This window comes from Rousettus aegyptiacus, unplaced genomic scaffold, assembly GCF_014176215.1.
Source record: "Rousettus aegyptiacus isolate mRouAeg1 unplaced genomic scaffold, mRouAeg1.p scaffold_m13_p_1, whole genome shotgun sequence".
Taxonomy (NCBI): domain Eukaryota; kingdom Metazoa; phylum Chordata; class Mammalia; order Chiroptera; family Pteropodidae; genus Rousettus; species Rousettus aegyptiacus.
The window spans coordinates 16,893,451-16,921,254 of record NW_023416284.1 but is presented as its reverse complement, the minus strand read 5'-3'; the positions used below and the strand labels follow the sequence as shown (position 1 = coordinate 16,921,254).

The 27,804-nt window shown below is 38.3% G+C and overlaps 1 protein-coding gene across 2 annotated transcripts in view; it reads left to right on the top strand.

Moving 5' to 3' along the window:
* WASF2 (WASP family member 2) overlaps positions 1-27,804 on the top strand; it is a 58,576-nt gene that overhangs the window by 17,488 nt on the left and 13,284 nt on the right. The window contains exons 1-3 of one of the 2 annotated variants that reach the window (XM_016132002.2): positions 20,262-20,375; positions 21,566-21,738; positions 27,429-27,563. In XM_016132002.2, coding sequence (XP_015987488.1) covers positions 21,609-21,738; positions 27,429-27,563 — 265 coding nt within the window. In that variant the 5' untranslated portion in view covers positions 20,262-20,375; positions 21,566-21,608. Of the gene's footprint in view, positions 1-20,261; positions 20,376-21,565; positions 21,739-27,428; positions 27,564-27,804 lie in introns of those variants that run through there. The other variant, XM_016132001.2, reaches the window with a different exon arrangement.

The window sequence follows — 27,804 nt, the reverse complement described above, 5'->3', positions numbered from 1 at the left end:
GTGTTGTATGTTGTTTTTATTTAGGTGCAGCTGTTACTTTGAGTCATATAGTAGCTGAAACTAGGCTAATAGTGTTACCAGGTTATTTTGTTAGGTAGAGGTCCTTGTACCTGGTTTAATGAATAGCTGAGAATGATGTGCAATTTAACTTTAATTGTATGTAAATTAGACTCCTGAAATGCTTAAAAACAGCTCATTAAACATTTCTCCCTGCAATCTTATTTACACTTTTCTTAGCCAGTCTTTTAGTCAGAGGTAAACTTTTACTCTGGTCTGAAATTATGTCCTTTTAAATGTGCGGAGTCTGTATTAATAAAGTGTTATAAAGTTAGAGAATTTTAGAGAGAATATTTGAGAAAGTGCAGAGAAAGAGCATCTGGTAGTTTCAGCCAACCATAATGCAACTCTGCATTTAAAAGTAAGCTGACAGTTCTTTTGAGTGTCAAAGAGCTTCCAGAAAGCTTGTTCACTTTACCTCAAAAGTAATATCACCCTAGGGCCTCATTCATAATTGTGCACATTGAGGGACAGAGGATCCAGAGTATGAGGGTTGACTGTGTTGCCTGTTGACTCTGTGGCCCAAAGTAAATTACTCGACCTCTCTTATCTATAATAAGGCGATTAAATTGGGAGTAGTAATACATATTCTTCTTACGGACTTTGTGAGATTCAAGTCAGCTAATCAAATGATATAGTAGATATTTATTGAGTTAGTGAGAGAGATCACATAAAAATGCTTTAACTGGAAGCTTTGTATGACCATAAGCATTATTAGAATAATACAGATTAGATGTACAAATATACATTAATGATCAGAAGCATGACAGCAGAAGGAGATTCAAGATGTGTGTCCAGAACTTGATAGCCATTTTACTACAGAGGCATATATCCCTCACACCTCAGGAGCCTCTGACAGCATCACAGTTTTAAAGCATAGTAGCACTGCTGATGTGAAGACCCTGAGATACCAGGAAAAGGTTAAATTATAATTAGTGTATTCTGTTTAAGAAATAATGGAAATGCATAATATATTTTACATAGAGTTTCATAAAATGTCTTTGAAAGGTATAGCATCTAAAGAGTTATTTCCATTATCTGACAATTCTGCCTAATGTGGAGTCTGTCATTCCCTAAAAGCTAGCACTTGTACTAAATACCAGCAACTATTGTAAATTCTTTATGTATATTTACTCCTCTATTTCTTCCACTAATCCCATGAGGTAGATACTGTTATTAATGCCGATTTTACAGATGGGTAAACTGTTATGCAAAGATTAAGAAACCTGCCCACGATTCTAGATTGACGGGATCCTGAGTTGACGAAAAAAATCCCTATAAAGAGCATTATTAGGACCCTGGTAGAATTTAGATATAGACTTATGATGATAGGTGATAATACTGTATCATTATTAAATTTTCTCATGCAATAATTGTACTATAGTTTGTTCTTAAGAGTTGACTTTGACTCCCTGCAGTATTTAGAGATGGGGCACCATGTCTGCAATCTATAATCAAATGGTTAAAAAATTAGTAATAAAATTTGTGTGTGTGTGTGTGTGTGTGTGTGTGTGTGCAGAGAAAAAAACAAAGTAAATGTGGCAAAATGATAATAATTGGTTAATCTGGGTAAAGGACATAGGGGAGTTCTTTGTACTATTCTTATAACTTTTCTCCAAGTTTGGAATTATTTCAAAAAATTCCTGAGGCCACACAGCTAAAGAATTTAGACAGCAGGGCTGAGATTTGAACTCAGGTCGTTTAGGTTCCAGTAGCCACTCTTAATCATAATGCTATTCTGCTGTTCTATTCATGGTAAATGAGGTAAATCTGTACTTAATGTTGAATAATTGGGATCCAGAACATAGAGCTGTTTTAGTAGTTCTGCCTTGTGGTTCTTCAAGGATAGAGTGATCATATAATTTATTGTGTAAACTAGTTCACTTTTAAGAGTAAGAGGGAATACTTTTAATAATTACCCTGGGACAGTTGATGTAAACCAAGATAGATGGACATCTAAAAGGATACTTCTTGGCAGAGTCCAGGTTTAACAAATATAAGACAGATAATTGCTTCATTATAATTGCATTTTGTTTACTATGGATTCCTGTTTACACAATACAGACACTTTTTTCTTGTGCCAACAACAAACCTTCACCTGCTGCATTTTCATATTTTCTCCTCTGAATTTTACTAATTCTTTTGCTTCTTTCCAGACCCCTTGGGAAATACTCTTTGTCAAACTTCATTTTCTGTAAGTCTAAAAAGTACCAACAAGAATTTTTGTAACACTTGTCCAGTTTTAAAAATATTGGCATTTAAAACCATAAATCCCTAAACATCTTTATTAACATGATTTCTACAAGGAGCAGAGCTGGTAAAAAGCATCTGTATTACTAGATTGGCAGAGAAATATTACTACTGTCAACTTCTCATAGACATTTGGGAAAACCTTATTGTACGGTAACTGGAAGCCGTTAATGTTTGTTAGAAAGGATTATACCAGTCTAGAATCAAAGGTGTGTGTGCTGTCTCACTGATCTGTTGCCCAGGCAGTGTCTATTGCCATTCTTCTAATCGTGGTTATTTGTATTAATACTCTCCTGCAGCCATGTCCAATTAAAGAGGTTGACCTTCGCTGATAGAAGAATAGTATTTTTTGGTCACTCTCTTAAAAGCTTTCAAAATTATTCTAGTACAGTCTCTTCTGGATTTTTAAAGATCAAACTACCTCTTGGCTTCTCCTTCCTCAGATGGAATGTATTAAACCAAGTACACATCCACTAGAGCAGGGGAGGGTGGTACAGGGCAAGGACGCTGAAATTAAATCAGAGATTTCCTTCCATTTAGCTACTATGGTATTAAGGTTTGGGAAAAGAGTGGGTTAAACAAATGACTGAGCATAACTTTTTTTTTAACCACTAAAACGACTTTCTTAAATCATGAAGTATGCTTTTATAGTAACAGTAGTCTTTATTTTTAACATGTGTATTTTATAGTTTAAAGCTGTTAAATTTCTTAACACCTGCTGATTTTTTCTTTAAATTCAGTAAATCACTATATTTAAATGGGTAATTTATTTTTACATCTAATTTAATGAATAAGTGTGGCTTCCGAAACTAATTTTTACTTAATTTTTAGAATCTTTATTTTAAAGACAACTGCAAATATGACTCCAGTCAACTATGTATTAATATCAACTATTAAATAAAATACCTGTTATCAATTTTGTGTTTTTATTGGGTATCGAATATCAAATACTTTCGAAAACATGTTATGTACGAATGACTATGATAGACTTGATCGCCTGTCTATTCTAGGAACACAAAGATACATGAAAATATTGTGGAATTTCAAATCTTTATGTCTTGGATCCTTATCTCTGCCATTATCCCACTCTTTTAGTCATTTTGTCCTAATAACTCTAATTTTTGCTAATCAACTTAATACTATGAATACTATGACAGTTTATTTAAAATATAAATAAGGTAGACAAATTCCTAGCAAAAGATAACTTACCAGAATGACTTAAGAAAAAATAAAAAACCTTTAACTATTAAATAAATTGAAGGTGTAGTTAAACAACTTCTACAGGAAACACCATGCCAAATTTCCAGATGAATTTCAAGATACAGCCTAAGGTTTAGAATCAATTATAAATTCCACTTTTCCATGCTATTGTGCCTCATTAAGAAGGTGACTTTAGGTTTACATTTCACTTCCTGCCCTTCCTGACATAGGTCTCTATTAAGGGCACCTAATTGTCACATTTTATTCTTCATTAGCTCCCACTCCCTTTCTCCTTCCTTGCTTTTTCTCTGGCTGTTTCTTAATAGTCAGCAAGAGTCAGGAAGACCTTTCCATTGTTTAGAGATTTTTTTCTCAGCAGATTCTGTTTATCTTTCTATCCACTTATCCAGTAATTTATGAAGGATTGATGGATAACGGAAGCGCTGCTCAGAACCTCAAGGTTTAAAAGATAGTACTTTCCCTCAAAGAGCTTACAGTCTATCCCTGTTACAATTGTAATGTGGGATGGATGCTATCTATAATAGAGGAATAATAGAGTGCTATTGAAGCAGAGGAGGGCTTGATTAATTCTTTCTGGGGAACAGGGTCAGGATGACTTTGTGGAAGCAATTACATTTGAACTGGACAGGAGAGGATTAATAAAGTTTCAAGAAGCAGAGGAAAAAAGAAAAAAGTGGATATTCCAGGAAGCAGAAAATATCTTGAATGGAATCACAGAGGCGTGAGAGTGCAGACGGGCCTCTGTGGTGAACAGAGGCTGAAGTGTAGAGCACAGAAGTATAGATAGGCTAAAGAAGTACGTTGATGTCAGATAGTGACAGGCCTTAAGTACCACATATTTTCCCTGATTATTCCCTCTGATTTTCTTCAGTCTCAATCTCAATCCTTCTAAAATCCCTCTCACCTTCAATGCTCAGATGAAAATTTTCATGTTTGCCTTTGTGTCAGGTGTCAACGTATGCCTGAGATTTGGTTATAGTTTTGCCTTAGTGCTAACAGAGACCAGTCTTCATCAGTTTAATTATTGGGAGGCAACATTCTGAATGACCTCCAGCCATTCTAGGCTTTCAGAGAAGGGACATGATGTTAGTGTTTTAGAAAAATGAAGAAAAAAAAAAAAAGCAGATTAAGCTACAGTGATATACTTTTTGTGTACATCAAATTTGCAAAAACTAAAGTCTGACAAAAAGTGTTGTGAAGGATATGAACCCAGAACCCAGCAAGCCAAAGTATAAATGGATACAACCTATCTGCCAAACAATTTGGCATTATTTCATGATTGTAGATGTACCTACACCATGACCCAGCATTTCCATTCCAAAGTATTTACCCTAAACAACTTTTGCAAACATGCAGCAGGAGTCATATACAAAAATGTCCATAGCAACACTGTTAGAGATAGCAAAAACAAAAAATCCAGACTGGGAAAAATCCAAATACCTATCGACTTTAGATTGGATAAATTATGGTACTACCATACAATAGAATACTGTCTAACAGTGGGCACGATCACATTGCAGCTATAGTAACATGAACGAATCTCAAAATATTGTAGAGTGAAAAGTTGCAGAAAAATATACATTATGATTAGATTCATATAAAGTTTAGAACCGTGTAACTAAACAATATAGTGTTTAGAGATACAAATGTAATAAAACCGTAAAGAATAATAAGGGAATGGTAAACACATTTCAGCATAGTATTATCTCAGGGTGAAAAGGGAAGGAGATAGGTTTGAAGAGAAACATAAAGGGACGTTAAAATTAATGATGAGATTCTTAAATTAGGTGCTAGCTACACTGATTTTGCTTGATTATAGCTTATATATACTTTTAAAAAAATTTACATTAAAACATTAAGAAAAGATTGGTGATACCTGATCTAGTGTTTCCCTAGCTCTGCTTTCATACATGAACACGTTTTTCGGAATGTAAAAACTGAGGCCCAGAGAGATTGAGTAATTTCTCAAGAGAGAAAGTGTATCAATGACAACCTGGTCTCAAAGTCAGTATAAAGCACTTTCTACTATTTGATGTTGCAGCCCCCCCCCCCATTATGGAGATTCTGTGGATCAATTAGAAGTGCTTCCACTTGGATTACTACCTCAGTCTTTCATCTCTTCATGTAGTACCTTCTCCACACTGCTGCCAGAGAGAGCTTTCAAAATGCAAATCCATCATGTTATTCTCTGGCCTCAATCTTAAATAGTTCCCAATAGCCTTCAGCACACTCCAAGTGCTATAGTGTGGCATACAACGCACTCTGTGCCTCAGCTTCTGTCTGCCTTATTAGCTTCATCACTCATGACTTCCTGCACTTCAGCCACACCAAGCTATTTATTGTTCCTGGAACACTCTTTGCTTCTGCAGACACTGCTCCCTCTACCTGAAACTACTTTTAACCTTTTTTGTCCTTTAAGACACCTATCCTTAACTGACCCCCTCTGCCCCTAGCCTGAGCTGGATACCTCTATAACACCTTGAAACTAATATTGTGGTCACACTTATCATACAGTGTTATTGTCTTCTTTGTCTTTTTCAGTAGCATTTGAGCTTTGTGAGGACAGGGGCAGTGTTGAATTATATCCCCAGCATGTGACACAGTGCCAGGTACATAAGGTTTGTTGAATGAATTAATGAATTAATGAACGAATGAACAGATGAACAAATATTGGCTATCACTTTATACAGATCCCATATATATTTTGAAGTTGTCATTTGCCACATTCTCACCAGCTCTATTCATATTTATACATGCAAGAAGGAAGGAAAAGAAAGGGAAAGAGAAAAGCAGGCAGGCTGGCGGGTGGGGAAAAACTATTGAGAGAGCGAAGCAGAAAGCTGATTTGGGAGGGAAAGGAAAGGTTCAGAGGCTTATTAACATTTTAGGCCAAGTGCCTGGTGATTTTAATGACAGCCTGGGTTTCTTTCAAGCTTTAGTTACGTGCTGATTTTGATGACTTACCCTATTCTGACCTTCCTTAGCCTTTTTGGAAATTTATCTTTTTTCACTGATAACTATCATTTTTCTCCCTTTACATTAGGGAGTAAGTGCTTCGAGGTGCATGAATAAAAGGGAGGTGGCAGATAACTCATATTGGTCAGGTTTAATTTTTGATGTCTCACTCTTTCCTGTACCAGACTAGACCCCTGATCATTTCCTGGGGCTTGGAGAATATGTGTAGATCCTGTCTTGTGATCTGGTGAGCTATTAGGAATTTTAATTCTAAAATAGAGGTTGACCTTGGGATCTTCAGATTAGATTCTCTTCCCTTAGGAAGGAGTGCTTTAAGACTGGAGGTCCAGATACCGTCCTTGTTCTCACCTTCATAAGGGCCAAAACACGAGGCATTCACTAACTGTGCCTTCATTCATTTGATAGATAATTTATTGAACATTCTCTCTGTGCCTAGCATGGTGGTAGCCACTGGAATTAGAGATGACACAGTCTAGTGGGAGAGCAAGTAAGAAAATCATTCTAATACAGTGTGATGGGCTAGGCAGGCATAGGGTGTTATAAAAGTTTAAAGAGTGTGCAGGAAAGGAGGAACCAACCTCTGGTACAAAGCATGTGAAGAGATATTTTATTTGAACTCCGTCTTGGAAAACATTAGAAATTGCTAAGGGTTGTGGTGGGTGGTCAGACTTGAGCAAAAGTTATGAAGGCAAGAGAGAACATGATGCAGTGGGGTGCTATGGGAAGGTTCATAGGATTTCGGGCAAGTCTATGTATGTATGTATGAAGATGCGATAGATGAGACTAGAGCCATATAAAGGGACCATATTGTGAATGACTTTTTCTGCTTTCCTAAATAAAAGGGGTTATCAAGTAGAACTGTTTTCATCCATCCAATGTTAGCTGTTTAGTGTTTCTCTTTTGTCTCTTGAGCAACTGAGTTTTGTCATGTTTTATTTATTTGATTTGTTTCTTTTATGATACCTGAATTTGGAGTCCTCTTTCTTTTTATGCTCTAAGTGACTCCACTTTGAGTACCATCTAGTTAAACCCTACGCTCAGGCGTTGTAGAATGGATGATGCATAGCTTTTAAGACAGCTTGGAAGGAGGAGGATTTAAATGACCTTCAAAGACTAATGTCAGGCCCCCATGTCAATGTCGCTGCAATTCATGCATGCATGGAGAGTAGGAAAGGGAACTTAATTATGGAGGAGGGGAATCGTAACCCTGCTTGAATGGGTAGTTGAAAGTCCTGGGCCCGCCCCTTAGCCTCAAAAAAGGACTTCTTACATTTGCTGCCAAAGAGGTCATAGGGAGAGCCCACATAAATACCATCCTCCTTGGGTGTGTGAGCCAGTCATTCTTTTGCTTCCACAGGTGCAGAATAGGTTCACCAACTAGTATTCTATCTCCATTGAACAGAATTTGGTATCTTATTGTCCTTCTCCAGAAAATCAACCCCTTTGAAGCATGGAACATGACAATTTTAGGTCAGCAGGCATTTAAAGACACCTTTTTAACTTTCAAGGGCTGGCCTAATAAGATATATTTTGTACAAAAATACCACTTTATTGAGAAGTGACTTGAATTATTTAAATCTTGAAAGGGTCTTAGTTTTAGCTGCCGGTGTGCCTTTTACCTAGAAATTACTTCTTGTTGTCTTTTAATGACACTGTCCTTCATTAGCTATTAGTCTCCATTTCTTCTGCTAACCTTTGGTAACTGTTCAGAATCCATTACAGTGTTCGGGATGAGGGAACCCACAGTGACCCATGTCACTATCCTTTCGGATCATAAAATAGCTTTCCATAGTTAGCCTGGATGACAGTAGAAGGCAGCCTTATGAAGTTGGGAAATGCTTCAACATGACTACAGTCTGATTGACCAAAGGAGTTAGTCACAGTCAGCCTCCTCCGTTTCATTAATTTGTTTTGGGAAATGGTATCAGTGAGACAGAGCTGTACTTATGGGTCATTAATACGGGGTCTGAACAGGAAAATCTATTTCAGTGAAATCCTTGAGAGTTGCTGAAAACACACAATGCTTCTTAGTACTTTAAATAGAACTTTTTTTTTACTTTGGAGAGAAAATGCTGTACAAACATTGCCCCAATTGTGACTTGTACAGTGTATATATTCATACAGTTCTTGCTCTTTCTAAAGTTTGAGAAAAGTTGTGTGTTAAATAAATAAATAAAATTTTAATTTTTCTAAGTATATATTCATAACACTCATTGTTAGATTTTCTTAGGAGGTAGAAAAACAACGCTCAATCTTGATTCCTCATCTGTATAAGCCTTTTCCCTCCGTATTAATAGAAGTTCTTCAATGCACAGACTGTGGTAGAGCTCATTTTCAAAGCAGTTCATAGAGGTTTAGCTATGCAATTATTTATCCTTAGTCACCAAGAAAGAGTAAAAACCAAAGAACCAGATAGATGGATGCTGAGGAAAAATGTTGTAACAGCAAACTTTAGGGGCTAGAGACCAGAGAGCATGAAGAATGCTTGGGAGTGGTCTCGGAGCTATGATTGGTAGTAACAGAATGGAAATTAGGTAACGGGAAATGTAGGCTACTGTAGCAAAGACATGCTTCTAACATATTTTGGCTTGGAATTGTCTTAGTAAAGTTTTTGTGATGATTGGAATGCCACAGAATTCATCTCTTGGCTTTTTGTCCCATGAAGGCGTTAGAATGTAAATCACCCTTTAACATGATTTACGGCAGACAAGGAATACCAGTTCAGTTAGGGCAGGTAGTATTTAATAACCCCTCTCTATGGGAGTGAGGCTGTTCCCACTAAAATTGTTTGTGGGCGAAATCACAACAAAGATCCATAGAATACAGCTATATATATATATAAAAAGAAACCAGTTTCTTGCATTTTCCTAATGTCAAAGGTTAATTTAAAATAATACTAAAGAGATTAATTTAAGATATTAAATCTACTAGGGAAGAATACATACATGTACATATTATAATTACTTCTTTTTACAATTAAAGTAATTGGATTATATTTAATGAGCTATTTACATTTAATAATTTAAAAAGACTTATCTTTCCAGTATTCCCCATATACAGAAAGAGTTGAGGGAAATTCACTTCTGATATAATTATCTTTACTTGGGCGTAAAAGGAAAAACAACTGTGCTTTTTAGAACAATGGTCAGAAGAATATTATTTTTTAAAATATACAGTTTAGGAATTACCCATAGGAATATGTTTTGGTTCATTATAAAAGAAGATGAAAGGTTAGTTTCTTAAAAAAATCCCCAATGACAAGATTTGATGGCTAAACATTGCATAGAGAATAAAACTTAAAGTGATTCACAGGGACCCTGTAGATAAAAGTAACCCATCAGAAGTGATGGGACCCCAAATGCCTAGCTGTTTAAAAACAGGAGTTTGTTTGAAAAGCGGTAGCATCTGAGCATGTTATCTGAGGCTGGCACTTTAAATGAGCCATTGTTTATGTTGTTTAAAGTGAAAGATGTGAAGCCCCCGAGCAGCTGGCTAAAATTGGGTGTAGAGGGGGAGAAAGCAGTGTGTTATCCTCATTAACACCATTTCAGTTCTAGGGTAAATATGTCAGGAAGGCTTTCTTGTGTTAACCTGCAGTCTTTTTTTGAGGGGGAAGAAACTGGTTTGGGGTTTAGTGGCACTTGTATATGAAAATGAGAAATATGGGTATATTTGTTTAACTTTTCTTGGTTTCGGTGTTTTGTGAAGAGTCAGTGCGGTGTCATGGAAAGAGCATGAACTTTGGACACAGATGGACCTGGGTTTAAAAGCTGCCTGTGTGACTTTGATAAAATTACAGAAACACTCTTTGTTTTAGTTTTCTCGTCTATAAAGTCAGAATGCTACTACTTACATTGCAGACGTGTTTTGAGGATGAGAAATATTCGAGAAAACATGAATAAATACTCGGCAGGTTCTAGAAACTCAGCAAATGTTTATTGAGCAGACATTATAGGACAGCGGTCACCAGGGACCATTGCTCCTATGAGAATCTAATGTCCAATGATCTGAGGTGGAGCCGAAGTGGCTGGGGAGCTGCTGCAAAAACAGCCGAAGCTTATTGGCTCCCCAACCGCTCACCTTCTGCTGTGTGGCCAGTACTATAGGATACAAATAAGGTGGGTTTTTTGTTTTTGTTTTTGAATTTTTGTAAGAGTTTATTTGAGCCAAACTGACAACATTTGCCTGGGAGCAAGATCTCAGATGCTCCCACGAAGAAGTTTTAAGAATCCCACCCTTGGCTCCAGATAGCAGCTGTTGTGACTACCACTTCTGTTAGGTTTAAAGGTATTTTGTTTTTCATTTCTGTACTCAAAGAGTTTTACGCTCCAAAAACCTGTACTACAAAATAGAATGTAGTGACTGTCATTAAAAAAAGGTTCAGCATACGTCTTTGGAACTTTTGGGGTAGAAATGACTTCAGACTCTGTAGAAGAGTCAAGGAAGGCTTCTTAGAAGTGGTAACATTTGCCTTGGGCCTTTATGATGAAAGGATTTTTTTAAAAAGAAATGCCACAGTCCAGATAATAATCCCTTTGAGACTATTTTGCTTTCAAAGTACCCAAAGTGAAAATACTGAATTGACTCTTGACTATGATTTGGAAGACTGACACCCTTTGTCTTAATCCTTAAAATTGGCATTAATATAAGCAGAGGCCATTCATTTCTTTCTCAGTATTTGTCTCCACACTCCTGTAGAGCCTGTCTCAGAAGGTAAGAGGCCCACCTACTACTAAGCCTCCACTGAGACCAAAGAAAAGAGGGCCAATTAGGAGAGCCTTTTGTGTAATGCTCAATGGTGTTTAATTTGACCTTCTCTCCTTAGATTATTTCATTACCACTAGGAGGTGAGTCCAAACAAACTCAGCATTCCTTTGAATTAGTAATAATGAGAGCTGTCAGTTACTGAGTACCTACTGGGTGCTAGACACCCCTGTAGAAGGCTTATATATGTCATTTTATCCTTAGAACCATCCTATGAGATAAGTTTTATTTTCCCCATTTTACAGATGAAGCTCAGAAATTAACCAGCCTAAAGTCATGTAACTAGTAGCTCAAGGAATCCTTGATTCCCTTGACTGAACATGCCTCTGGGTTCACCAAGCTATGTTGATCTTTAAATGCGATAAACACTTATATGAATATTAACTTAAAAAAAAAAAAGAAATTTTCTTTCATTGTTCTCAATTGTGATCATTCAAAAAAATTAAATGTTATTCAAGTATGTTATATGCTTATGGTGCTGATATCCCTTTTATTTGCTGTGCTTTTTTGACTTCAGGACATCTACTTTTTGCTGTTATTCCTTCTAAAAGTATTCATGATATACACTTATTAAAGATAAATTGAAATTAATCTGACCTTAAGAATTTTACAGTACCTCTTTATGATTGGGGTCCTTACAAAACCAGAGTGGAAACCAATCCTGACTTAAATAAGAAACATGGTGCTACTATCTCTTGAATAAGAAACACGGTGCTACTATCTCTTGTAGAAGGGAAATAAGGAGAGCCCCATGATTACCCTGGCTTTCTGTCTAAATGTATGTTCTAACTGTGGAGCAGGGTCAGGGATCTCAAGCAAGCACATTGGTCTTGCTGAACTAAAGGGATAGAGATGTAGTTCAGGGGAGGCTGAGGCATCTGAAAGCTGTGGGGTAGAGTTCTGGCAAGGAGAAAGCTCTGCAGAAAAACTGCTCCAGGAGTCTCCTCAGGGTCCCTTTGAATCTTTGCTGACCATACACATGCCTTGGCTCAAACTCTAGGAGGCTGGGGAAAGAGTGACCAGGAAGCTGTGAGCTAACTAGTTCCCAGAGCAGGGAGGTATTTGGGCTCCTGCCAGCCAGAGTGGAGAGCCCATGTTGCTCACTGGGAGTGTCCAGTAGAGCTCTCAGAAGGGCCACGTCTTTGTGCTGGGGTTAAAATAGTCATAGAGTAAAGATTACTCTAGACCTAACAAAGCTTTTACACACCCCTCAGAGATACCAAACAGAACTAAAAGTAACTTAACTGCCTATTAGAACAAAGCTCGACACTCTTGAAAAGAAGACAACAATACTAGATACTCAACACTGTAAAATCACAATGTCCAACATCCAATCAAAGGTTACTGACTTGCCAGGAAAATATGGCCCATAACTAGGAGAAAAATCAGTTAGTAGAAACACTCAGAAATGACAGAGATGATGGAATTAGTAGGCAGGGATATTGAAACAGCTGTTATAACTATAAAGGAAAACATAAACATACTAGTGAGGGATAGGTATTTTAGCCTTGCAAATAAATAATGGAGTGTGTTTTCAGGCTCTCTTATTATTTTTGTTTTTACTGTGGTGTTGATTGATAAAATTTGAATGTTCTCTTGTAAGTCTGAGTTGTAGAATCAGCATTTTAGGGTTGGAGAGAACTTTTGAAGATCATCTTATCCACTGTCTCATTATAGAAAAAGAGATGTATATTTTCCCCATATTTTTAACATCTCTTAAATCATGATGCATCTTAACAACAGTGATATCTTAGACTTGATGAAATACAGTAAAAACCCATTAGAATTGTGACTTTTCCATAAATTCTGAGTGGTAGAGTTCAAGGCTTCTGGAAAACCTTCTCCTCTTTATTCTTTATATCCAAATCCTGCCCAGTCCAGCTCTTGATTCTAGGAAATCTGTTTAGTCTCCTCAGTTTACAGTGATCTTTTTATCCTTCTATTGTCATCAGTGATTACATCATTCATTTGATAACTGGACTTCTGTTTATTTTCTGTATTGTTACTTTGGTTTTATCTGTCTCCTCAATTAAATTGTAAACTCCTGGAGTCAAGGAAGGGATTTTATGTCTTCGTGTCTTCTAGTATCTACTTGATAAATATTCATTGATTGATAAGAGTACTGTAATTATAGTTAACCATTAATATAACCTGAAGCTTATTAATAGTGTTGTTTAATGGTTAAGAGAACCACATATAAAACATTTAGAACGGTGCCCAGCCCATATAGTTAAATGCTAGATAGATGTAGAATTGGTACTAACACAACTACCACCACCACCACCAAGACTACTACTACTGCAATAATCTATTCTGTGCCAGGAACTATATTAAATATTTTATACATGCATTATTTAATTTTTCTTCACAACTTTATGAACCAGGAATCATTATACTAGTTTAACAGATTTGGAAACAAAGAGATTTGACTGCTTGCCAAAGTCCCAAAGCTAAAATTTGGCAGTAGTGAATTGAAACCCACACCTCTCTTTTAATGCCATGTTCTTGCTGCTCTACGTCACTGCTTATTGGGTTATGAGGGCCTTGGTAACTGTCTCATAAACTGAGGGTAGCAAGAAAAGAATGGGTACTTACTTCCCCCTCCGCTTAAGGACCTTTAAAATAAATCCTTATTGAGTAGTGAATAGACCCTGTGAGAGGAAGTAGATGTACAGCTGCCCTTAGCTGCTGACTCTTAATCAGTTGCTGGTGGCTTGGCCATTAGTGACAGATGAGTGTGTGACACTTTTTCAGGAATGAATTCTTGTTACAGCTGGCAGAATAAAATAGTTGATATGGAATTGCATGTCAGTTTGCTCCGTAATTCTACTCCCTGGTGTTCAGATGTAGTTGTGATTGCTGAGTCTCTCTCCTCACTTAAGTTGGTGTATGAATAGTCACATCCAGGACTCTGCTTCTGCCTGCTCCATGACCACACGGTGTGTTTTGTATATTGCCATGAGCTGTCAGCAAAACATTTTGCTGAATTTCCTTTTTTGTTGTTGCTCTGCAACCCCCTTTTTCCCTTGCTGTTCTCAGTTATATGAAGTCAGTTTCTTTTTTGGCCTTTCCATCCCAGAGAGGGAGCAGTTACTGCAAAGAAGCTTGAAATATGAAGTGAGGCATCATAGAGATTAAAATGAATGGTTAGACAGCTGGCAGGATGAAATGAGACTTACTTGGTGCCTGACATGTGCTATTCGGCTCTGTTATCTCCTTCCTCCCTCATTTGCAAACCTGCCTCTGTATCTAATTCACTGGTGGGTGCCTTGTCTATAGGGAGCTTAACCTAGTGCAGTACTCACTGCTCCTTGCAGGAACCAAGAAAGAAAGGTTACAACCTAGCCCCATCCTCTTCATCTCTGAGTAAGGTAGTAAAGTGAGGTTAGACACTCTTCCATAAAAACCCACTACGTGTTTCCCATATGTAGCACATACCCAGGTTTGGCTTCCTTCCAGGTACTCAAGCCCAGATACTTGGAGAGGAATGAATTTTGTATCTATCTTATCTCAAATTTTTGAGCACCACCAACTAGAGATCACTCTTCTCTTTCATTGGCTATAAATAAGAAAGGAAGCTCTTAAAAATGAAGGCTACTTTATTGGGGTTCATTATTACTACAGTATAACGAGTTATTGACATAGTTCTAGTAATCTTGTGAACTGATTTGTTGAGGTTTGATACTTTTGTGTGTTGGTATTTGTTTTTCAGAGCAGCTTAGTTGTTTTTCATGTTAAACTTCTCTGTGAATATAATGCTCAACTGATGATTATAGCTTAAAAAAATGTCTGGTACCCCACAAATGTTAGGGTTAAGATTTCTCCATTTCTGAGTAAAATCATTCATAATTTATATTTGTCCAATCAGAGTAAAAGTAAGCCCATTAAGATGGATAGTTTGTAATATTTCAAACCATTCCATTTTGATGAATTGAGTATTGCTGGAAATTCGCATTAAGCTGGGAAAGTAAAATGAACTTTGTGTCTGTGACCGAAAGTCATCAAATGATAACGTTGTAGACCCTCTATAATTTAAGTGGATCCATAACAGGGAACTTGGGCTAAGATAGAGATACAAGAAATATTTTTGAATAAATCTTTTCTTTGGAGTTCAGAATACTTTTCAAACAAAATCTCAGTTTCATATAGCATCTCTTAAGCATTTTTTTAGTGCAGCTCACAGCTGAACTAGAAGGATGAATTGGAAATTTTCCCCCCAATTGCCAGTCATTATTAGACTAAGGACTAGAATCCAGGTTTTCGACTCACAGTTAAAATGTATTTTCTTTTGGAAAACCAGATGGATCCTACCAAAAAGAAAGTCTGATTTTGGCCATTTAAGAGGCAGTTTTCTGTGGAATAGTTGATACTAGAAGAAACCAGTTTTGAAGGGAAAAGTGATCCCCCAATTCTAGATTTAAGAGCAAAGCTGTGATTAGAGCCTGAGGAGTAATAAAGGTAAGAAAAAAAGCTGGTATTGCCCCTGAAAGATAATAGAAAGTTGCAGGTTACCAGGTGTGGATGGTCCTTCATAGATATACAGTGTGCTCAAGGAGTAAGATATTGGCATGTAGAAGTCATTTTTCCTGGGCTACTTTCCCAAAACCAAATCAGACAAGAAGGAGTCTTATACTTATTGACTGTCCATAGCTTGTATCATTCCTTTATGAAATTGGAAATTTCTCCTAGTTTTACATCAAGTTCTAGTCAGATACTTTCTCTGTCCACCTTAAGAGTTCCATTTCTCTCTTATTAGCTCTTTTGGACATTACTCTGGTGACTTAAACTGATTTGTCAGTAATATCTTGTGTTTGGAGAGAGTCTGGTTATATTTGTAGGTTCAGCCCCACCCTGTATTTCAACAGGAAGTAGGTGGGTGCTTCAGTCTATAATGAGGCATTCCTCCTGTGGTTGTTGCTTGGTAGTGAGGATGGCTATCTGCAAGTAAATTCATACTACTTTAAACGTTTTAGTAGACAAACTTAGATTACAGTAAGCTTGTGTGTTGTCTGTCATTTTGAAGTCAAATGATATTTGACTTTTCAGTTGAAATTGTTAAACCTCCTTGGAATGCATATTCTTTAACATAAAGAAATTAATCTCTTGAAAGAGGAAACTGTTTTACAAAGTAAAGCTCTTCTCATATGCCCCCATCCAAAATGCTGTTAACTATAGAACAGTGGGAAATGCTGAAGTGAAAGCAGAAGTCCTAATTGCCACACATACAACATCCCCACGTGTTCTCATCCCCTGCTACTGCTGATCAGCATTTTGGGGGTATGTTTCAAAGAGGAACTGCCTTGAGAAGCATTTCTGTTGTTATGGTTATTGCTATAGCTCAGATATACTTGCCTTTGGATGTGACCATAGAAATCTGCAGGTGTTATCAGTGACCTTGACACTAAATGAAGTGTTGTTTGTTTGTAATAAACAGCAAATAGTAAACATCATTGCCAGAATGAGCAGTCATCTGTCTTCTGTCCTGATAATAATAGGAATTCATAGTGGAATATAAATGAATACATCCTCCTTTCACCTGTAGCCTTCCTTTATTACCTTTTACCCTCCCAATCCCTACCTCTTACCTCACCCTGCTCCTGCCCCAAGCTGCTGGGATCAGAGTTGTGAGGGTTCAAAGTGTAGAGTGGATGTCAAAGTCTTTTTTTGACTTTACATTGACCACATGTGGTATATAAGTAGTTTATGGTAACTTAAAATATAGAGACTTCCAGAATCTTACTATTTGAAAGGACCTTAAATGACACCTCATCCAGTTTTCAGTTCAAACCATGAATCCCATTATGGTATTGATAGTCTAGAGTAGTCAGTATACAGCTAGGCCATGGCTAGGAAGGGATACCTGAAGTCTTTTATTTGTCCTCAGACTCATTCTCAAGTCCCTTTGGCTTAAAATAGCCAAGGGTAAAGATGGTGGTTGCTGCTGAGTCTGGCTGGATGTCTGGAAGTGGTCCAAAGGTAATTTTTTGGGTAGCCAACTCCTAGATCAGTCTGGGAGCCTCCCAGGGTGTAAATAACTTAACCTCAAGGCTGTGTGTGGAATATCCTTTGGACCATTCTGAATCCTGCATGTCCTGGTAACTAAATGAATCTAAAACCTACAGAAGGGCTTGATTCATGGCCATGATTCACCCCTATCTAGTCTCTATACCTGCTTATGGTCGTGTGTTCACAAAGCAAGTGGAAATATGTTGCGCAGGTGAGGAGGTTATGGCAGTTTAGGTAAAAGCAAATCCAGGAATTTTAGAGCTTCTTAAATATCATCTAGCTTAATCCCTTTATTTTGCAGATGAGGAAACTGAAACCCAGAGTGAGAATTATATTATCTTTGATTTAGGTGGTCATCCAATCTGACCTCCCCACATCATTTTTTTTTTAACAGTCTAGGAATGCCCCTCTGCCCCATCCCAGCATGTCTGATAGCTGGTCATGCAGCGGATGGTACTGGGGAACTCATAACTAATAAGGAGAACCTATTCTAATACAGGGCAGCTCTAATTAAAAGGAACTAACTAAATCGAAATCTACTTTCCTGTAACTTTTATCTTTTCAATGGTTCTAACTTAATTCCTTTCATATGTAACAGTCACCAAGGTAAGACTTTTTCAAATCCCCAAATTAGCAAATATCACTATGGCATATACTTCGCTTAATCAAAGTAAAGTATAACTGAAAACAAAACAAAACAAAAAAACTTTCCTTTGATTCTGTAAAAACAGGGCATTCCACTCTTCTGTATATCAAAACTTTTCTGAGCTAAGAACCACTACTTTCTTCATTTTCTCTTTATTTCGGTCACTGGCACTAACATTTAGCTCTTTCCATGATGTTTTAAATAAAGAAACATACATTTGGTCACTTTGTGAGTATAACTGTACAGACTTATCAGGGGTTTTATAGGTATCAGGACTCACCCCTGTTAACCTGTGTGTGGTTTCTCCGTTCATATTTGCTAGCTGTGATGGCCCTCTCCATTTCCATTGTCTCCTTTTTAGCCTGTGAAGTTTCCCAACTGATTTTACCTCCACTCCAGCCTTCTTTTGCCCAAATATAACTTCTTTGCATCTGTTAGAATGATTTGTCTAAAATACAAATTTGACCCTGTCACTTCCTTAATTCAGTGGTAAGTCAACACTCAGTGCTCCACAAATTTTCCACTAAATGACTACCGATGATAAAGGAGTCTTTCTCAACTGGATTTCCAAGAGTGAATTAAACCCTGATATCATTAGGCATCCACTGTAATGTGTGAACTTTTCTCCAAAGCCTCTGGAATTGTGCTAGTTATCTACAGTCTTTAGAAATGAGAATATAGTCATTGTAATCATTTTATTTGTTCTGTGGTTCAGATGAGGAACCCAGTGTGGAAGAGTGCAGGAGGGAGACAATGTATATTCTTTAGTGGGTCCAGAACCATGACTGGGAGCAACCTGCAGGAAAAAACCCCCACCAAATTTCATTGAAGTCCGAGGTTTCTTCTTTAAATATATGTGACTATTGCATTCTACTATGTAATAAAAGCAGGGTTGAAAGCATTTTAAAGTATTTATCAATGAATAAAATTGTTTTTGCTGAAAGATTCGACTAGGATCTATGAAACTACAAATAACTGCCGTGTTTTTTTCTTTTTTTTAGCCCTGTAGTGGACATTTTATATATGTTATATTATTTAATTTCTCTAGGAAAATTGCCCAATATCAAATCAGGCAACTAGAGTCAGTGTACTAAACCAATGTCTCGACTCCACAACTTGAAGCTGAGCTGAGAGTATCAAGAACCTAGAAGTCTTGGCCCATTTCTAAGTTTATCTTCACCAGAACATAGAATTTTTTTTTTTTTACCTGGTGAAGTTATTATTGTGGTTCAGATAATGCATAATCCCATACTTCTTATGCAAAATGTAACCTTGATTATCCAAAACAAAAATGAGCAGTAATGTGGGTAATTCCATATACCAGAGACTCCTCTCTCTCTCTGTTGGCTCTGAAACATATTAAATGACCTTTTTTTAAGTAGCAGATATACATTTCTAATTGTCTTGATGATTATTGATGTTGTCATTTCTTGAGTATTCTTTAGCTGGTTATAGGAGCTACCTTTTTGGCAAGAGGAAGGCATCTTGCTATTGAAAATTTGGTAAACTCCGCTTGGGAAAGTATAAATGCCAAAGTATCAAGGTGTTAGAAGTTGCCCCCCCCCCCCCCGCCCCGCCACCACTACCTCTCCAGTCTGACATTTACCTAGCCATCTGGAATCCTGTTTTCATTAGGTGTCCAGGGGGAACTTCTGGAATGCTTTGTCAGTGGCCACATTCAACACAGAATTTCAATGGGATGCAGCTCCTTTAGCTCTCTCAGAAGCTGGAAGACTGAAAGTATTGCTAATGGAGGGAACCACTCTGACTGCACCTTTGAATTTCTGGTTCTTCCAGAAAGTTTGAAATAACGGGTATCTGGATGATGGTGTACAGAGCCCTGTGAAGTTATTTTCTTTGTAACCCCCTGGCTCCTTTCCTGTTCTTAACTCTCTTCAGCATGAGTTCCTAAAGATTGCATCTTAGTGTCTGATACCCTTCACCTTAAGTAAAAGAGAAGAGTTATACTGGAAGGGAAAGTCCAGAGTTTGGGTAAGAAAACCTGTTGAGTCAAAGGGGAACTTAGAGGAATGGAATGAAAATTATTTCCTTTGACAGTAGACAAATATTCAGGAAACACCTCTGCACCCCAAAGATAGGCACAGCTGCCACACAGTGACTATTAAAGGGAGGTTCAAAGTTATGAGCAAACAGCTGATTCTCTTGGTTCTTGGGCTGTTGCTGTTGGTGACAGGAAATCTTGTTCCCCAAGCTACTGGCTTCCTGTTTTATTTTTACTCTTAGCAGATCAGAATGTCCATAACAAGGAGCAGTCTGTTCCAAAGGGTTGTACTCCCCCTTTGAGCCCGAAGGGCCTTTTTTTTTTTTTTTTTTTAACTTTTGGTTGGACAGTATGTTGGTTCACTTTTAAGATCTATGATATTTAGCTTGGTTTAAGTATTTTGTATTTACAATCAACTTTTTTTGGTGATGAGCTGGTGTTTTAAGATTTGATGTAAGTAAACCTGTTTTGCTTCTTTTGTTGTTTAAGAGGAGTTTGTAATATTGGGGACTTGGGTATGTTTCCTTTAAGTTTCACCTTTTTATTTGAAGTGAATTTGCCATTTTCTCAGCATGAAAATCCTTAGATTGGTTTTAGATATCTTTAGTTTCACAAGATGGGGATACAGGACCACAACCCAGTGTGCCTTGGCAGTCGTCATGTCCATTTTGTTGAGACTAAAATCTGCTCCTATCCTCGTAAAGCTAGGAATTTGGTAATCTAACTCTAAAACAATAGCTCAGCATGAACCTGAAGTGCTGGGGGATTTCCTAGGGAAAGAGGCTCAGCCGACAGGATAAGAAACAGTAACTGGAAGGTTTCCTGATCTGCTCCAGACACTTCCTGCTGTCTCAAGAGCCTTTTGGCCCAGGTGTGTTGAACCGGATGGGAGAAAGGGAGCTGTTGGGTAGAAGAGAAAGGACTAGGGAATCTTATAAGCAAGCTCAGTTTGCTCTGCATCATGTTTGACATATTGAACATGTAAAATTTTCCTTGATATTCTTTCATTCTGTCAATTTACAGACTGAACTTTAGTAGTGTTAATAGATACTGGCAACTAGTATTTAGTTGTACATTAATGGTCCTCCATCAGGGAAGAACTGGATAAGTTATGTCCTGATGTAGATCAATGAAATCACTATTGGCAATTTAATTTCTTTGTGGAGATTAACAGATGACAGAAGCTCTTTTTTGATTCTTATAATTGACTGTCTAGAATCTGATCTCTCCTGGTTATGCACAGAATCTGTACCAAGGATAGGATCTGTACCATCTAGAATCTGCTGAATGGGCTGTTTTCTGACCATGCCTCCTTGCCTTTGGAGATTCTTATTGGTTGGAGCATAGTTGTTATTTTAAGACTTTTAGGTTTTTATGCGGCTTGTGTACCTCAGCTAGCAGTCAACAGTTCAGAATTTCCAAACTGATTCAGCATGCCTTCTATTAGCAAACCTTTCAAAAAAAGGGGAGGGGGCGTGGTGGTAATAGAGGGGAAGTCTTTAAAAAGAAAAAAAGATTGGGGGAGAGAATATTTTTTAAAGCTGTTTTAGATCAGAGCAAGTCAAAAGAAAAAAAGGCTCACACAGCCCTAGTGTGCCTGGAATTTGTGGTTGAGTAATACTTTCCTGTTATTTCTTTTTTAGGTTGTTTTTCATCATTCAGAACATTGCCTGAAGCAGGTCCACCATGCCGTTAGTAACGAGGAACATCGAGCCAAGGCACCTGTGCCGTCAGACGTTGCCTAGCGTTAGAAGCGAGCTGGAATGCATGACCAACATCACCCTGGCAAATGTCATCCGACAGCTGGGCAGCCTGAGTGAGTGCCGCAGAGAGCCTGTGCTTTGCCCTCAGGGGTCGTTGGTGCTCTTTATTTAGTTTCCTTCTCCTCCTGTGTTCCTATTTCTCCCCCATCTGCCTTCCCTAGGTAATGTGAAAATGCATCCCACCCCCCTCCAAAGAGAGGCTCCTTTTTAGTATAGATCCTTCCCTTCAGCCCTTTCTTCATCTACCACCATTCTCTAGGTTCCCCCACCTCTCCCTCCACCTGCTTCAAAAGAAATCTGTGGGAAGGGTGGCAGGAAGGGCTGCAGCAGAAACTGCAGATGGAATGACAGAGCAGAATTCTCTGTGTGTAAAGTGGGAGGTTCACAGAGCAGAATCTTGGTTTGGGGAATGTGCCTGTAATTGCATGAGCTGTTCGATGTAGCCTGACTTTGTTGAAGCCTCAAATGTGCCAATAGTCTTTATCTACCTGACACCCCTCCTTTTATTTCCAAAGAGGAGTAAAGCAAACATGCACTCAGAGATTCCGGCTGACTTGTCTGCCCTGGTACACATTTAATTGTGCCGCAAGCCCCCAGGTCCAAGTTCAGGGTACAAATTACTTCTGCAGTCTCTGGGGTATTGGGAGTTTTGTGAGCTGCGTGAGCACACAGTGACACAAATTGTAGCTGGAGTCATTCTTCTCTGGGATGAAGATGGGGGGTAAGCCCAGTCTGATTTGGAGCTGAGAGAAAGCCAGCTCAACTGGATTTTTTTTTTTAATTGGCAAGAATAAATGAGACTGCTTTGGGTGGGGTACATGCATGTGGTTTGGATTTCATTCTGAATCAAGCTGACTTTGCTTGCTTGAAGCCGAGGTATGGGAAGGGCAGATGCTCGGATAGGCTGTGCATTTGTCTAGTGCCACTCCAGCTCTCATAAGAACCTCCGTCAAAATGCCATTTTAGTGATCTTCCTTAGCAAAGGCATCTTGGTGTGAATTATTTCAGACACCCCTCCTACCGCATCACTGCCCTTAGTGAAGGCAGTGGAATATCAAGAAAGCCTGCATTCCCCCAGACAGTAATAGACGCTGCCTTTAAAATAGGGGCCTGAGGAAACAGAGCTCTGTGACCAGATGATGTATGGGGTCTGAGATTCCTAAGCCTTCACCTAGCTTAGAGACCATCTCAGTTGATCCAGGGCTTAGGGGAACCTGGATGGGCGTCACGAAGAAATGAAACCCTGCCAGTGCCTGTCTTACACAAAGGAACATTGACAGCAGTGCAACAGCAGTGCGGCTGACAAGTAACCACATGAAGGCTGCAGAGAGCCTCACTGCTTCTTAAAAGCATCATTTCTGCTTCTGTCACCCTAAGAAGGCCAAATGGGTAGAAGTCAATCACACACTGGCTCCTTCTCCATAGGACAAAGGACATCTAGCTAATGATGCTTCTTTTTCTCACTCAGCAGGAGTTATGCTCTCTCTCAGGTGTTTTTCCAGGGGAGTGTTGATGGATGCCATTGCTCACTCTTTCACTGTGATCAGACCACTCCTATCTTAAAGAAGCTGAGATGAAGGCTGGGGTCAGCTTCTGTCTACAGAAACAAAATTTCCTTACATCATGGGGCTAACTGACCCTTTATTCATCCTATAAACATGTATTGAACATGTTTTATGTGCCAGATGCTGTGGGGATACAGTGATAATAAGAAATGGTCTCTGCCTTCCAAGAGTTTATAATATACCAGAGGAGACAGGAATAAATAATTCTTAAAGGGACAATGGGGAGAGGGAGAGAAGCAAACTCACGTTTCTTGGTTGCCTAGTTAATGTCAGATTTTAATAGTACCTTGACATGGATCATCTCTTGTAATCCTCTCAATAGTCTTATGAGAGTAGTTGGTAGTATTCCCATTTTTCAGGTGAAGAAATGAAGGCTCAGAAAAATAAGGTAATCTGCCTAGAGAGACACCACCACCAGAGTGAGGCAAGTCAGACTTCCTGAGGATATCTCACCTCAGTCCCTACTCTAAGTCTCTGCGGTCTCTGCCATCGTTCAGACTTTTGTTGACTCTCATCTGAACTATTGCCCTAGCCTCCCTTTGACCTTCCTTTTTCTGATCAATCCCCTTAATTCTGTGAACGTAAAAATCTTATAAATCTTAAATCTATACCCTTGCCAAAGTGGTCTGCCCAAAACTCAAATCTCACATTTTAAAAATCTTTTATAATTCTGAGTTTTTTGAATTTTTAAAAGTTTAGTCTGTGTTAACATTCGTAATATAAAATGTGTTTTTAAACTAAGAATACAAATGTAAACTATGTATCTCCCCTGTTCCTCACTATGAAATTATCTGAGTTCCTGGGCTTGGCCTTCATGACCTGCCTACCTTTCCAGCTTCCTTTTCTGCAATCCATCTTCTCCCATTTTATAATCATTTTAAAAGAATTCTTTAAAATGAAAAAGAGAAAGAAGATGGTGGGGGGCGGGGTGGGGTTTGAAGGAAAGGAAAAAGAATGAATTATCAACTACTTGTAGTACCTCTAAGACAGACCATACTCTCATGCCTCTATGTGGTGCCCTGGCTCTTCCTCCTATCCGGAGACCCCTTGCCATCCTGGTAGCTGATCTTTAACGCCCAACTCAGGGATCGCCTCCTCCAGGTGGAATAAGTGCTCCTCCGAGCGCTTATTACATGCCTGTATTCTTACCAACTACATTACATTGAAAATTATATCTCTTATATTAAAAAGTTATTTGAAGGTAGAAATAATGTGTTGTTTGTCCTTGAACTATCTATCTTGTATAGTACCTGGCATCCAGTAGAAGCTCAGTAAATGTTTATTGAATGATTCATGCCTGTATTCTCTCCACCATTTCAGGCTGTTGGTACACAGTGAATGCAAGGAAGGAAGGAATACTTTCTATGGGAAGTGGGAGCACAGGTGGGGATAAGGAGGGTCAAGGAAGGCTTTATAGAAGAGGTTACATTTGAACCAGTCCTTGAAAGATGCTAGGATTTCATTTAGCAGAGAGAGGCACAGGAATGGGCTCACATGTGCTTCAAGCTCATGACCTTGGCCTCATGTATTGTACTGTAGCCAGAAATTCTCAGTCTAGTAGAGAAAGTCTGATTATGGAATGGATAAAGCACAAAACTAAAAATTCCACAGCCGTGGATTGCTCCATGATAGCATATCCAGAATTCTTATTTTCCCTTAGTGCAGTGAGATTGGTATTTCACATATTAGGTTGCCATATCTTAGGAAATAAAGGTACAACCAGCCAGCCAGCACTTTTGGCCACCCAGGAGGGCGGAACCCCCCACTTGGGTCATTAAGAAATCATACTGTGATCTTGGTTTTTCTAACTGTTGCGATGGGGCCATGCCATTGGAGGTGGGGGTACTCTAGTACTCCCTTTCAGACTTCAACAAGAGTAGCTTCACATTTTTAAAAAATCAGTTTTACCTGTTCCAATTCCACATAAGATTTTGTTTGAAGAGTTCTACTGCTAAGGAAAAAAAGAAAGAAGATTGCTTCTGGAATCTTTTGCAAAATGTGATATCTATTTATGAATGTCCTGATGTGATAGTGAGTATGCCTTGAATGAGTGAAATTTAACTCTGAACAAGGCATTTTGGTTTTCTCCTGTATAAGTATCACACTTCTGTTTTTAGAGGTTGGAGTAATTTTTAGTGCTTGAAGAATAGGGACTATCAAATTACTGACTGGACTTATATTTAAAATTTCCTCTAAGCGTACAATTTAAGATATTTAGATATTCATATTCTTAAATCATCTGATGTGGTTGAGCAGTATAAGGAAGAATCTCATTGTAACAGCTTACATTTTTAACTCATTTAATCCTGTGACAACTTAGTGAGGGTAGATATAGTTATCCCTATTTTACAGATGAGGAAACTAAGGCCGAGAGATGGCCGAAGAGTACACAGGTATAAATAGGAAGAACTGAGACTTAAATCCATATTCTCTGATTTGAAGTCCACTGCTTCTTCTCTGTATCATCTTGTAGTTTTAAGTATGTATAAGGCCTGACATGATAAGACAGTGGGGAAGCTTTCACACCACATCACTCCTTCAAATACCATTCTCACTATTACCATTTTTATGTATTGGGGTTCTTTGTAAGATTTTATCTTGAAAACCATTGTGCCACACTAAGCCTCCACTCCTGTTATCACTGCTCCCTTCACTGAGGAGCAAGAAATCGTGGGTACTCCCTTGGTGACCTGAAGGTAAGTTAAGTTGGGGTTTTCTTTTCCTCCTGCTGGATGATTTTTGAGCCTGGTTTATTTTCCACACATAATATTGCATGTTTCTCAGCTTTAGCCTTCTACTCGTAATTTTCCATTATGTGGACAAGCATGATACATTATGTTTTTAATAGGAACTTAGCCATATTATGGGCAGGGATCAGATAGGATTGTCAGTCTGCAGAATAGAAATGCAGCTTGTTGGCCAGTTTCAGTCCTTTGAACCCAGGAGCTTCCCATAGCTGTTTAGATCCCAAAACCATTCAGTATGCAAAGACTTACTCCTTTCCTTGATTAGAAACTCCTTATTGACTAAATTTACCAGCAATTCAAAATATGCTGTTGATTTGTCTTGTCCTTACTCTCCTGGTTACTCTAGGAAGGTGAGCTTCAGTTCAACCTACCTGAGGGTGCAGTTCTGGCCTTTTGGACTAATTTTTCCCGCTCAAGTGTAGACTAAGCATAAATGAAGTTTAAAGTTAAAAGTCAGAGCCTACTTTAAATAGTTCTCAAAGAAATCATCATTTGGTTGAGCACAGTCACTTATGCCAGCCTTCACCTCGCAAGTAGAAAACTCATATGGTATATTTGCTTGTATGCACCACTTTTCATTTGTAGCAAGAATGTGCTTTGTGGCTTGGAATGACAATATGGAGGTAGCGTCAAATTGCTGTTATGTTTCTTTGGCTGCAAATTCTTGCATTCCAGGGTTGAAAGTACTGAAGTCTATGAAACTCTTTTCTTTTTCTAAAAAACAAGACATTGTGGAAATGAACCACTGGTATGTTGTTTTTCAGGGAGGGCTTGAAAGTTTCAACAACTTTTTATTTGTTCCCTGAGATGTAGATTTGAAGGATTATAACCTAGAGCAAAGACTTTCAAAGTTGTAAGTTATAAAACATAAAATAACCTTTTCACCCCTTAGAAGAAGTTATAAGTCTCTGCTGTGAGTTGCTGATAAGTTCAAGGCTCCTCGAAGATACTACAACTCATCATAGTGGTTCAATGTACTTTTGAGGCTCCATTAAGGATGTAATTTTTTATTTTTTACATTAATTGTAGATACCTAGAAGGTCCTTCTAACTCTCAACCTGTTTTCCAGAACCATTTTACAAGGTGCTTTTATAGAGTAGCAAGGAGCTGAGGGCTATAGGCAAATGTGTAGACATATTGTCTTCCCTTCCAGGATTCATTTTTTGTATTACACTTTTTTGATTTTATTCAGCCTCCTTTGAGTTTTGTGATTGTTTAGAGTTTGCCAAGAAGACTGTTATAGAACATATGCAGAATGCCCAAGCTTGGAGGGTATGTCTCTATTTCTAAGAGCAAGCATCTACATATAACCCAAACCATCTTGGGAGGGGGTTGTTTGGGGAGGTGAGGAGTATGATCTTTAGCAGCCAGTTTTTCTGACCATTTGTGTCACTTTTATGCACTAGTGACTTGGTTTCTTTGCTCTTTCAGGTAAATATGCAGAGGACATTTTTGGAGAGCTCTTTATTCAGGCAAATACCTTTGCCTCTCGGGTAAGCTCCCTTGCTGAGAGGGTCGACCGCCTACAAGTTAAAGTCACTCAGCTGGATCCCAAGGAAGAAGAAGGTAAGGGAGCTGAGCTCAGCATTTGCAGGCTCTGCTGAGCAGTTTCTTAAGAGTTTTTTTTCTGAGTTATAAAAAAAAAGTGAGGGGAGAAATCACAGACCTATGGAGTTCTGCTTTGAAATGACACAAGCCTGGGTGGTGTAGAGAAACCTTTTTAGCTCTACCACACTCCCACACACTCCCTCTCTCCCATTCCCCCAATTCCCTCTTTTTCAAAGTCCCCTTCCCCCAGTCTTATTTT